This window comes from Tamandua tetradactyla, chromosome 5 (assembly GCF_023851605.1).
Source record: "Tamandua tetradactyla isolate mTamTet1 chromosome 5, mTamTet1.pri, whole genome shotgun sequence".
NCBI classification, from domain to species: domain Eukaryota; kingdom Metazoa; phylum Chordata; class Mammalia; order Pilosa; family Myrmecophagidae; genus Tamandua; species Tamandua tetradactyla.
The window spans coordinates 17916793-17930759 of NC_135331.1; the positions used below are offsets into that span (position 1 = coordinate 17916793).

A 13967-nucleotide genomic window follows, 5' to 3' on the forward strand; every position below is an offset into this window, starting at 1 on the left:
ACTGGTCAATCAATCCTGATATACTCTATGACAAATAGTCGATATCTATGTATTATTTGATTTATGGGCTTAATTATCTTAAACCAAATCAGGCGGGGGACAAAGCCGAAAGTAAAAGTTGAACAGCGACCAAGCAACTGTAGCCAGGGTGGGAAGACATCAAACCAAAGCCCAGGCCAGGCAATTCCCAAAGGCAGTGAACACATACCCGCCTAACACTTCAAACTCCCTGGGCATTCTCACCGCCCTGGAGTCCGTGAAAGCAGGAGGGGGAGGGAAAAGGACAAGTACCAGGGTTTCAATGTGTACCTGTTGCCAACTCAACAAGTCACAAGGTGGCATAAGTTTTGTGGTTTGGACAGTGAACTTAACTCTGAATCTCTGTTCTGCCCAGGGAAGACAACCCATTAGTGGAGCATCCCAAGGCATCCTGGGGATATTAGAAGAGGACTGCACTTAGGCACAGCTGCAAAGAGAAAGGGGACAAGAGGGTGGTTTGAAACAGACTTGGCCTCAGCCAGTCTTGGATTCAAATCCTGCCTCTTTCTAACTTCCCCTGCTCCCTCTTTCTCTTTCTTCGTCTGCAAACAGGAGAGTTAAATGGTACTTAACTTCAGAGAATTGTTAAAAGGATTAAAAACACAAGAGACCCAGTGTTTGCCTGCAGGACAGCTAGACTCCAGAAAATAAGATCTTAACTACAATCTTGCCTCCCTATGTGAAACTCCTCCCATGCCCCTGACTCTCTTGACAGCCACCCGTGCTGAGGACACTGTCACTTCAGCTTCACGTGAAGTTCGAGCCTGCTATTGCTCACACTTGCCTTCAAAACATGGGAGTGCAGCCGGCTATTTTTAACTTTGGACAACAGTGAAAGCTGTTGAAAATGCCTTTCTTCCCAAAGGGCTGCAAGCCACTGTTGCTTTCCCCTTAGGGAGTCATGCCTAGTATCTTCTAGAACCTGGGGCATTCAAGCCTGCATTTGTTCTCACTGGTGTCTGTCTGACTAGGATCAACACCAACTGTCCACACCGCTCTTGGAGGAGGGAAAGTACTACATGTGAGCTCACGGGATGTCTCCTAAGACAAGGCAATGCCTCTCGGTGATCCTTCTAAAATGCTAACTAGACTGTGTCACTCCTCTGGTTAAATCCCTTGGTGGCTCCTCCTTGCCTTTAGGAGAAAGGTTCAAATTCCTTGGCCAGCTCACAAGGTCCTTGGAGACTGGCTCCAACTTGCATCTCTCCTGCTACTCTCCTCATACATCCTAAACTACAGCTGGTTACTCTCGTCCCATGGGCTCTTTGCATATGCTTTCCCCTCTGTTAGGGATGCCCCGACCCTCTTGTGCATGTGGCTAATTGCTTGATTGGATAAGGGGCTGTCTCTGGGCCCCCACAGCCCCCTGTGCTCCTAATGCAGAGTTTCCCAAACCATTTGGTTATCATCCAATTACTTGTCTGTGAACTGCACAGAGGGGGGAGGTGGGAAGTACGGGTGTAGACACACCAGGCCAGACTCCCTTCTCTCCATTCACAGCTTCAAGCACAGGATCTTGCACACCATGAGTGTTTGGGGCCAAATACCCAGAAATCACGCAGCCCCTTAATTACATTATTGTAATTTAAATCATATAATTGGCATCTCTTTTCTTTCCACCATTGTTAATTTTCCCACATCCCATGGCAATCCCCCCAGTTTGTACTATTTCACTTGTGTTCCACTCTTTTCTTAGTATTTCTAAGTAAATAGAAACATTCACTGTTGGCTGCTAAACTTACCTAGAGGAGCAGGCTGTGATAATGCATGTGGATGTATTTTTGGAAGTTGTTTGTTCAACAAGTGTTTAAGGGCAACCTGATATCTTAGGTTCTGGGAATTTAGAAGTGAGTCAAGTAGCTGAGGTCCTCCTTCTCCTGGGACTCACATGCTGTTTTAGTTTGCCAATGTTACTGGAATGCAATATACCAGAAATGGAACAACTTTTATAAAGGGGATTGATTAAGTTACAAGTTTTACAGTTCTAAGGCCATAAAAATGTCCAAACTAAGGCATCCAGAGAAAGATACCTTGACTCAAGAAGAAAGGCTGATGTCTGTCACATGGGAAGCACATGGCTGCTGTCTGCTGGTCCTTGTTTCCAATTCCGTTGCTTCCAGCTTCTTATCCCAGTGGCTTACTCTCTTAAATATCTGTGGGTCCTGACTTAGCTGCTCTGGGGCAAAACTCTGGGTTTCATCTCTTAGTTTAGCATCTCCCAGGGCCAGAGATTTCTTCTGTTCAGGTTCTGGCTACTTATGCGAATCATTGCTTAGCACCCAGGCTACCTCTGCTGGCACTCCAAGCATCTCCAAATATCTGTGTCTCTGTCAGCTCTGAAGCAACTGTGTTCTCTTCAAAATGTTTCCCCTTTTAAAGGACTCCAGTAAGCCAATCAGGACTCACCTAGAATGGGCAAAGTCACATTTCCATCTAATAAAAAAGGTCATACCCATAATTAGGCATGTAACATCTTCATGGAAGTAATCTAATCAAAGGGTCACATCCACAACTGAGTGGGTCAATCTCCGTGAAAACAATCTAATCAAAGGTTTCCTCCCTAAACAATAGGTCTGCCCCCAAAAGATTGGATTAGGAAAAGAATGGCTTTTCTGGGGTACAGAACATCTTCAAATCAGCACATGTGCTAAGTGGGGACAGAGGCTAAAGAGACAGTAAACAAGCAAACAAATAGAGGAACAAAATAATCATCTTATGGCATAAACACCTTGATGAATATAAAACAGTGATTCATTAGAAGGACCAGAGTTGGAGGAAGTGTGAGGCAGCAGCAATTCTGGCTTAGCTTTGGTGACGCCATGCTGTTCTGGGGGCTCCTACCTCTCCAAGTGCTGCTGCTCCAGCAGGCCGCCCGGTGCTTCCGGGCTGAGTGGGCCGGAGGCTCAGGCCTTGGACTACCCTGCCCTCTGCCCTGGATGACCTCAATCACCACTTCCACCTGGAGGACTCAGACGTGCATATTTCTAGGCAAAATCTTTCATCTGAGCTTCCGGTCAGTATAGGCAGCTCCCTCCTTAACATCTCCTCCTGGATGGCTTGAAATCTTGAGGGAAATTTAGCACTTTGGTCAAGGGGCAAGCCAGGAACTGGAAGGCAAACCAAGGAGTCAAACTACAGCCATCATCTCCTCTCATGTGTCATTTTGATAAGCACAAAGCACCTGTTTATTTGTAGCACCAAATTTGGATGGACTTGTGTCCCCCGGGTTGGAGGTATCCTTGGGCTCCGTCCACTTTCTGGTGGGTGTGGACATATTGAGAATAAGATCTCTTCAGGACATTACTTCAGTTAAAGTGTGGCCCCATGGAATCAGGTTGGGCTTTAATAGGGATTACTGGGGTCCTTTATACACAGAGTGGGAGTCAGATGGAGAAAGGAGCCAGGGGAAGCCACCCCGTGCAGTGCCATGTGGCAGAGAGGCCAAGGTCAGAGGCGCACTGGCAGCCAGCTCCAGAACACCGGAGTCTTCTGGAAGAAAGCATCATCTTGCTGATTTCTTGATTGTGGACTTCTCCTAGCCTCAAAACTGTGAGCCAAAAAACTCCTGTTGTTTAAGCCAATCCATGACATGGTATTTGTTTTAGCAGCCAGGAAATGAAAACAGATGCATTGGCATCTAAGAAGAGATATACTACTTCTCCTAATTGCTGAGGCTGTTATTATTACTATTAATATATTACCACTATTGTTACAGCAATTAAGAGGTACCCTCATCTGGCACCTCCAGTACAGGAAGCATCACGCTATAGCATTTACGTATAAGAGCTCTAATTCTCATCACTATCTTGCAAGAGAGATTCATGATATCTCCATCTTATAGATGAGCAGACTGAGGTACACAAGAGTGAAAAAAGTTTGCAATAGACCCAAGTCCAAAGAGAGAGTGTCGCATATGTTATTTTTTTTTAGTGAATACAGAAAGTTACAAAATAGGATGTGACAAGTGATTTTATCCTCAATAGAAGCAGCAGCTCCATCTATATATATGTGTGTGTCACAGAACTGCTGGCTGTGCAGTAAAACCCATTTGTCCTTCCTCTTAGAAACAGGTTTCCTAGCTTTATTTGCAGGGAGGTGTGGCCAAGGGACCAAGTACCAGCCAAGGACACATGAGTGGAACTGATATGTGCCACTCCTAGGAATAGTTCAGAGAAACCTCCCACCTATGACCCTCTCTGTCCTTTCCTCTTTTTCCCAGCAAGCCCAAGAGGACGGCCAAACCAAAAGATGGATGGGATTTAGGTTGCTAAACACTTGGAAAAATCCACCTGCCATCCAGAAACACCCACAATGAACTGTCTTACGAGAAAGAAAGAAACTTATATTGTGTTAAGCCACTTCAGTTTTAAGGCTTGCTTGTTACAGCAGCTACAGTTATCCTGATAGATACAAAGTGTAAATTCGTCCACATTCTGAGAAAAATGCCTGGAGAGATATAAACCAAAATGTGAATGTGATTCTGTTGACATTAAGGGTAATGTTCCTTTTCTTCTTTTTGCTGATCAGCATTTTCTATAACAAACAAGTTATCACTTGTATAACAAGGCAAAACATTTTCTATGTGATGACAGATATCGCACACGCTAATTAAGAATCTCTGAGATGTGGGGAAAGTGGTGGCTGGTAGCAAGGTCTTCACCCATGCATGTCCTGTGCCGGTCATATGATCTTTTACCAACAGGCGAAGGCAATGTACATGAGATGATGCTAATAATAATAATAATGAAAATCATGCCGTTCATTTATAGCACTTCCTTCACAAAAGTCCCGGGGTGCTTTACATTTCAGCACAATTAAAGGCAGCCACAGACAAAAACCTTTTCAGCTGTGCTTTATAAAGGGAAAGCGACTCAGCTTTTTGAGCATAAAAGGAAGCCGATTCCACTGGATGGCGGGGGACAGATCTTCATGTGCTCAGGCCCCCCAACTCTTGCATGTTATATTTAGGACAATCAAACTGGCCTGAAGAAAAAAAATGTCAGAAAGCCCAAAAGTACAGAGTTATGAAAAAAAGCAAGTGGAAATCTCATGCGCATGTCAAGATTAGCACAAGAAGTGCCTTCCATTTGTCTGTCTGTCAAGTACAGGGACCGGGCGCTATTATATCTGACAGCACGAAAAAGAGGAACTGATCTGGAGTTGGAAATAAATAATCAATTAAATAGCTGCTGATATTTACTGGATTGAAAACACTGTCCCCTGAGTCCATGCACTAGGATAACTTTCCAGAAACTACAACCTCCACAGGGGTCCCTGGACCTGGTAAGTCCTGAAACCTAGAGGGCCCAGCCTCTCCAGAACATCACCTAGTTCCATCTCCCTACCCCATATTACTGACAGCCTCTTCCAACATGAAAAAGTTAGAATGGGCATAGCCCAAATACCCCTAAAGTGTGGGATAGAAAAATCAAAGGTGATGGCGGATGTTCTAGTTTGTCAGCTGCCAGAATGTAATATACCAGAAACAGAACGGCTTTTACAAAGGGGAATTTAATGAGTTGCTAGTTTATAATCCTAAAGCTGAGAAAATGTCCCAATTAAAACAAGTCTATAGAAATGTCCAATCAAAGGTATCCAGGGAAAGATACCTTGGTTCAAGAAGGCTGATGAATTTCAGGGTTTCTCTCTCAAGTGAGAAGGCACATGGTGAAAACACAGTCAGGGTTCCCTACTCATCTGGAAGGGCACATGGCAAGCACAGCATCATCTGCTAGCCTTCTCTCCTGGCTTCCTGTTTCATAAAGCTCCCTGGGAGGCATTTTCCTTCTTCATCTCCAAAGGTCACTGGACTCTGCTTCTCGTAGCTATGTCGTTCTGCTCTGTTCTCTTAATCTCTTTCATTCTCCAAAACGTTTCCTCTTTTATAGGACTCCAGAAACTTATTAGGACCCAGCCAAATGGGTGGAGACATGTCACCTAATCCAGCTTAACGCCACTCTCGATTAAATCACATCTCCAGGAAGATGATCTGATCACAGTTTCAAACATACAGTATTGAATAGGGATTATTCTATCTTTATGAAATGGGATTTTGATTAAAACATGGCTTTTCTAGGGTTCATACATTCTTCCAAACCAGCACAGTGGAGTTATACAGAGAAGGTGGGGTTTTACAAAAGTGTATCAGTGCTGAATCATTATATTGATATTTCTTTTAATCTCCAGTATCTTAGAGCAGCTAGAAGTATAAATGTAAAATTGTGGAACTGTAACCCAGACCAAACTCTGAAATCTGTTCTACAACTAACTGTCGCACTGTGCTTTGAAATTTATTGCTTTTTTTGTATATATGTTATTTTTCACATGCACACACATGCAAAAAGTTGATTGTGACGATAAAAAAATATTTATTCCTTCTAGCCTCCAATGTCCTAGAGCAGCTAGTAGGAGAAATCTGAGAGGATGGTATGGTAGCCCATGACAAATTCTGGGATCTGTCCTGTAACTACGTATTGAAGAGTGCTTTGAAAACTATTGCTTTTTTTCTTTCTTTGCTTTATATATGTTATATTATATAATCAAAAAAGTTCAAACAACAAACAAACAAACAAACAAAATGCTGTTCAATGAGGCCCCGTGGGATTTCATCACTTCCTGTCCCTGGGAGTTGGGTGAAAGTTTGATGTGTCACTTGAGAACATGCCAGACTCTCAGCACCAAGTGTGAGACTGATAACACACGCCCAGTGAGAAATTTAAAATAAATAAAATTCTCCTGAAGGTGTGGGGGAAACCCAGCCCTCTCCTGATTCCTCTTTCCTGGGTGCACAGCCCAAGCCCCTCCATCACACTGAGATATGCATGTGAGGCCCCAATATCTGACCTCCTAGCCCCTGGGGAAGCATCCTGACAAAGTTCTCTGAGTTCTTAAAGACAGAGGGATCATTCAGGCATCTTTCCGGGGAGCCAGACACATGTCCTCTGCCTGTGCCCTTCAGAGGTGGGTTTGGGAGCTGCCACCCAGCTGAGTGTCAGAGCAGACAGGAGGTGTGCCATCAGGAAACTTCCCGAGTTGTGAGCTGCCCCTGTTTAAAACTCCTCACTGGCTCCCCACTTCCCATTGCATTAGAATAAACTTCATGTCCTTTCCCACACCTTTGAGGTCCTGCATGATCTGGCCACTATAGTTATTTTTTTCCTACTCCTCTCCCATGGCTCACTTGCTTCCTTCTGGTCTCACACATGCCCCACTTGGTCATACCTCAGGGCCTTTGCACCTGCTATTCCCCCTACCAGGAATGCTCTTACTCTGCCTCTTTGCCATACCATCTCCTCCTCCCCATCTAGGTCCCAGTTCAAATGTCACTTCCCCCAAGAAGCCTCCTCTGAACCCCCCTCTTTAAGGTCACCCTTTTGTCACTCTTGACCCATGGACCTGTTTGTTGCCTTCATGGCATTGATTGCAATGCCTAAAGTTGGCATTGTTTGGTACTGGAATGTAAATTCCTTGTATAAACTGCCGAAACTGTATTCTGAGCACTCAGTCCGATGACTATCTGTGGAAAGGACTTCATAGCAAATGTACATTCACCCTGCTATGAAATTAAATCATCCGCTGAGTGTTACTACAGAAGGGCTGAGCCCTGCCCCAGACTAATTAAATTAGAAACGCTTGGGTGGTGGGGGAGGGGAGCGATGTTGACTCCCAGGGGACATGTGGTAATGTCCGGAGACCATGCCGGTGACCATAACAGGGGAGGGAGGTGATGCTACTGGCATCTAGTGGGTGGAGGCCAGGGATGCTGTCAAATGTCCTACAATGCTTACAAAAGTTTCCACAAAAAGAATTCGCAAGTCCCATATGTCAACAGAGCCAAGGTTGAAAACCCTAATTTAGGGGTAGAGCCAGGCATAGGTATTGTGTGAAAAGCCCCCCTGACTCCTGCCAACTTCTGTCTCCTCATCTTCTCCCCTCCTGCCCTCCCCACCGTCAGTACCTGCTCACTCCAGCCCTGGGCCTTCGCACTTGCCATCCTCTTGGCTAGGGTGCCTGCCCCCCAACCCCAGGTCCTCCCAGCTGCTCCTGATTATTCAGGTTTTCTGCCCAAACATCACTTCTTCAGAGACGCTGCCCGGAACCTGCTTCATTCCCCTCTATCACATTGTGGGTTTATTTCCTTCACCACATTTGGCACTAATTTAAGCTCATGACTACTTCAGTGCTAGTAGGTCTCCACCAGCACTGCCCCGCCCCAATGCCAGCACCCAGAAAACAAGGCCCATGTCTGTCTTGCCCCCTGCCATCCTCCAAGTGTCAAGCATAGTAGCTGGCACTTAATGTTTAATAAATATCCATTGATTGAATGAGTGAATGGATGGATAAATGGACCAGCATGGGGGCATATAACGGTCTCCAGATGTTGGAGGATGGGGTACATTGATGAAGACCCAGGCGTTTGCCCTGACTCCACTTTCCTCTCCTGGTCTCAGTCTTCAAATCTATAAAATGGCAGGGTTGGGTTCCACGGGCTCAGGTCCCCTGAGGAAGTCCATTCGAAGGCACCGATTTGAGGATCTTTGCTTCTGGCTCTATCTCCATGACACCAAGCCAAGGAGGGCTGCCCACCCTCTCGCTGCCAGATAAATAAATTACCTTCGCACTGAGATCCCGACATTCGGTAATTCTATCTAGTCTGTTTTCATTGGAAACTGTCCTGTTTCCATTTCTCTCTGCATTAGCTGGCCACATTTGACACCAATTCTCTGGGCGCACAGCGGGTACTCCAGGGTGACAGTCTCTAGGGCATGGCTCCCAAATATCAAGCAGATTAGAATTAGCTGGGGACCTTGGTTAAAAGATCTCTGTCTGCAAATAGGTTTCATTCCTTAGGTCCAGGGAAATGGGAGGTCAAATAACACCCCCAGGTCCAAATCCCTGGACCTGTACAAGTCAAAAAGGTATCTGCAGATGTGATTACATTGCATTACTGTCCGAGTGGGCTCAATGCAATAAAAAACATCCTTAGACAAGGAAGGAAGAGGGAGATGCAACAACAGGGGAGGGCAGTGTGCCAGGGGAAGCAGGACACCACACTGTTGGCTCGGAAGATGGAGGGAAGGGACCATGAGCCGAGGAATGCACAGAATACAGCTCCAGTAGCTGGAAAAGCAAGGAAATGGATTCTCTCCCCGAACCTCCAAAAAGAAACACAGCTCTGCTGACACCTTCATTTTAGCCTAGTAAGGCCTGCTTTGGATTTCTGACCTCCAAAACTCTAAGATAATAAGTGGGTTTTGTTTTTAAGTCACCAAGTTTGCTATTATTTTTTGCAGCAGCCATAGAAAACGAATACTGGCAGTACCCAGGAATCTGTGTTTTAATGACTCCCCCACCCCTGTGACTAATGCAGGAGATTCAGGTGGTCCAAACTTTGGGAAGCACTGAGCTGGACCTGTCCCAGTCTGCTTCTCAAACACAGCCTGTTCTCAGAGAACCAAATGACTTTTTCAGAGTTGGAAGGATCTACACAAACATCTGGCTCCACTGACTGATTTTACAGATGGGGAAACTGACGCCCAGGAAACCCTGCGGCAAGGTAGAACAGTGAGAGATGTTTTCATTCAACTCTATCTTTACTGGCTTTCAAATTCCATTTGGAGTTTTTAAAACGAGCGATTGCGCAGGCTATCAATAGTTTTGCAATAATCTCATAATGACCCCAATCGTGAAACAATTTAGCAATCCCGCTGCTAATTGCATTTGTGGATATAGCAATTGGGTAACTAGTTGGTTATTACTCATGCCCCAAGAGCCATACATATTGCATTACAAGGAAGCTAATCTTAGAAATACTTGTTAACTTTGATGATAATTACTAAGTAATTGGCTAGAACACGCCATTGTGAATTTATATGGAATATGCCAGGTAATTATCTGGTCTTATGTTCCCTGTAAAATAATCCAGTGTGCAAAAATTGTTCCAGTTGGTTGGCTGTTGTCCAACTACCAACCTCTGCCAACCAATCGTATGAATGCAAGTGATTAATTAAATTACTCAAATGTTTGGTTTCCAACTGAATGTTCAGATAAGAAACCTGGAGAGCCAACGACTAGATGCTACTGAATGGGAGAGAGGGGTGCACAGAGCTGCTCCCCAAGATAATATATAACAACATAATAATATGGAATAAATACCACTTCTTTGGGGCTTATCTGGCATCCTTGAGGCTTCATGCAAAATCCCCAAACACTTCAGGGACCAATTACATGTCCCAACGCTGCAGAGTTGTTATCATGATGCCAGGAAAAGGCTGCATTATTTGTGAAATCTGTAGGCAGTTCTAGTGCTTGGGGAGGGTGTTCAGAGTTTTATGCACAATAGAAGAGAGCCGCAAATACAGCTGGCTTGCAGGATGGGGGACACATTTTCATAATGACCACTCGTTTTTCAAGGATGGCTGCTAACCGAACCCATCTATTCCCAATTAGGCACCCCTTGGGAAAGGGGGTGAGGGAGGCATGAATTACTGGCCTCACTGACAACACTGAAAAACTCAGAAGGCAGGGAGATGGTGGGGGGTGGGGGGGGTGGCCTTAGAAAGGCCAGCAAAGGAGATGAGATGATGGGTCTCAAAATTTCTAATTTGGAGATATATTAAAAAAAAAAAAAGGCAGGGGAGAGGTTAGTATGCCAGAAGGCAAAGAGCTGACCAGAGAAAGCTGGCATAACAGACTGATGGACAGCCAAGGGAAGTAGGCCAGACTTGTGCATCAAGTAAAGGAGAAGGCAACTGCCTTCTAAAAGAATGATGTGTACTGGATAAGGAGAAAGAAATGTAACGAAGGGTCTTGCTATGGTAGACTGTAAAAATGGCCACAGATTTTCTCTGTCTCTGCATCTCTCCTCCTAACTGCAAGGCTGCAGATCTACCCATCAAGAGATAGAGTCTGTTTCTTCACACCTTGAATCTAGGTTGATTGTGTTGCTTGGGCCAACAGACCTTAGTTAATGAGACACAAGCAGAGATGTGAAACGCAGTTGCGTGTTGGGACTTGAACTCCTGCTACACTTGGAATTCTGAGACCCCCATAGGAATGAGCCCATGCTAGTCTGCTGGGGGATAAAGAGGTTGTGCAACAGAGGAGCAGCAGGGCATGCAGCCGACATTCTGCCAACCAGTAAGTATGTAAGTGAAGCCATGCCAGATTGAATAGCATCCAGCTGACCTCCAACACCTACAGGAGCCCAGTGACTAAGCCTGGCTCAGACCAGAACTATCCACTGGATAGAGGGAAACCATTAAGTTTCAGGAGTGTTTGTTACACAGCAAAAGCTTACTGATACACTTATATAATCAGAATAGCTCAGCCCCTGAATATTATCTGGGATGATTATTTGAGGACCACTTCTGCCGGTACAAAGCTGAGAATCACCATTTTTACCATGGTATAAGGAAGACTGAATTCCTAAATCTCCTAGATCTCTAGTCCTTTGCAAGCATTTACCATTCCATACCAGGGCGCCCCATCAACCCTCCATCTGCACAATCAGTGGTGACAGATGATAATGCAGTTTCTACCAATCACCAAGACCTTATAATTGGACTCAATGAGGCTTTGTATCAAAAGGGACAGTTCAGAGACACACCAGCCCTTTCCTGAGTGCACAGGTCCTACCAAGACGCAAGTCTTGAGTATTTGGAATCTCATTGTTTGATTGGATGTGGGAAGGAGAGGGCTCCTAATGTGATGTGTGACAACAATGGCCTAGTAAGAATGCTCACTGTGGCCGGCCCTAACACAACAGGTGAGCAAATGCCGGAGTTAAAAAACACCCAATGCTGGTTTCCCACCTGCTCAGCCGGAACCAAAGGTGTTGTTTTTCAATGCCCTGACTCACTGGAGGAGGTCAGGGGGAGAGTAAGTCCAAGCTAATTACTACTATCTGACATTGTCTTACTGTCAACTGTTTATGAAATACCCCTTCTGCACCCCCACAGACCATAAGTCCTGGGTATTAATCACGACGATCATAAAGCCCTGCAAACGGACTCTTCAACTTTAATGAAAACCAGAATAACTTTCATCAGAATCCCAGTCCAGGGTTGACAAACTATAGCCTTCGGGCCAAATCCAGCCCGCTGCCTGTCTTTGTAAATAAAGCTTTATTGGAATACAGCCAGCCCTGCTCATTTGTCAGCTATTGTCCATGGTTGCTTTCATGTTACACCTACAGAGTTGAGCAGTTGCTGCAGGGACCTTCTAGCCCACGAAGCCTAAAATACTGGGGTCCCTTACAGAAAAAGTTTGCAGAATCCTGTTTTAGTCTTGCTGCAGTTCATGCACATACTTAGACAAATACATACAAATACTTACTTGCCTTCGGGGACTCCCCTTTCAGTGCTCTCTCCAAGCACTGTTCTGCTAAAGAGTTGCAGCATTAAACGTGCCTTCAGGACCCTTACATCTTAAAACCGTGCAAGCTGTGAATGGCAGGCAGCACTAGAGATGCTCTAGTGACCGGAAGATGGTGTGAACCTCAACCTCAGCACCCTCCCGCTTCCCGGGTCGGGGGGTGGGGGCGGGAGCCCCGCGCAGATGGGGCTGACCTGGTGATGATGGCGAGGTGGGGCGGGCTCATGCAGGCGCCCATGAAGAGCACCACGTTCTCGTGCCGCGTCTGCCTGTAGGCCATCACCTCCCGCTTGAAGGCCTTCAGCTGGCCCTCGTTGTCCCTCTCGATGTCAATCAGCCGGATGGCCACCTCGCCGTGCCAGCGGCCGTGGTACACCTGCCCGAAGCGGCCCTTCCCGATGAGCTCGCCGACCTCCAGCTGCTCGAAGGGGATGTCCCACTCCTGGAGGAAGATGCTGGTCTGGCTGGCCTTGCGCGGGAAGCTCCGGGCCGACAGGAGGGACAGGTTCATCTCCTCAAAGTCGTCCTCCGACTCCTCGGCTTCGTCGCGGCCCTCTTCATTCTGGGGCCGGAGCGGGGGAGAGAGTGATAGAGAGGTCAGGGCCCTTCCTGCCGCTGCCCGGCCGGCCCATAAGGCCCTGCTGGGCCCCATGGGCATGTGTGGGTCCGGCCACGTTTCTGCTGCCATGTGCATCTCCCTCTGTTCTCCCAGGTAGCTCTTATCTAGGCATACAATGAAGAGGCTAAAAGGGCCATCGTGATGGTCCAACCCTGTTGAGCTTTAGGAGAGGGGAAACTGAGGCACAGAGCAGGGAAGTGCTAAGGTGACCACCTGTGCTTGTTTTCTGGGACTGTCTCAGTTTAAGCGCTGAAAGCCCCGTGTCCAGGAAACCCCTTGGCATGGGCAGAACAGGACAGAGGTTACAGGGGAAACTGAGGCACAGGGCAGGGAAGTGCTAAGGTGACCACCTGTGCTTGTTTTCTGGGACTGTCTCAGTTTAAGCGCTGAAAGCCCCATGTCCAGGAAACCCCTTGGCATAGGCAAAACAAATGGGTGGTTACCCCAGGAAGTGCCTTGTTCTGGGTCACGCAGAACTTGGGTGAAAAATCAGGTCTTTCCACTCCCAACATCAGATGTCCTTCCCGTCCTACTCGTCATTTGCTCCCCCAGCAGCACTGGCAAGGTGGGAAGAAGCCACGTACCTGACTGTCTATGTGCTTGCGATAAATGCAGGTGCCTCAGGCATCTGCATCTACCATGTAATGGGCCTCAATATCAAGTGCCTCCTGCTTCCCCTGGGGAATCTGGAATTGATGACTCAGAAGCTCGGAGAGGCCTGAGCTGGCGTCCACAAGCCACAACCTGGGGTTTCTGCTGTAGTACTTGCTTGAAGCCATGAAGGCAGGAGACACAGAGTATGAGGTTAATGGGGCAGGCTTGGCAGACCAAGTGAGCTTGAATCTTGTCACTGTGTGACTTTGGGCAAATCACTTCACTTCTTTGAGCCTTTTCTCCCTCATCCTTCAAGTGGGGGGGGGCAATAAAACCTGCT

General features: G+C 46.5%; 1 protein-coding gene across 1 annotated transcript in view; it reads right to left on the reverse strand.

Annotated features, from left to right (window-relative positions):
* The window catches only part of KSR2 (kinase suppressor of ras 2), a 402547-nt gene that overhangs the window by 41032 nt on the left and 347548 nt on the right, over nucleotides 1–13967 (reverse strand). Inside the window, exon 14 of the mRNA XM_077159946.1 lies at nucleotides 12609–12976. Within this exon, the coding sequence (XP_077016061.1) occupies nucleotides 12609–12976 (368 nt within the window). The remainder of the gene's footprint in view (nucleotides 1–12608; nucleotides 12977–13967) is intronic.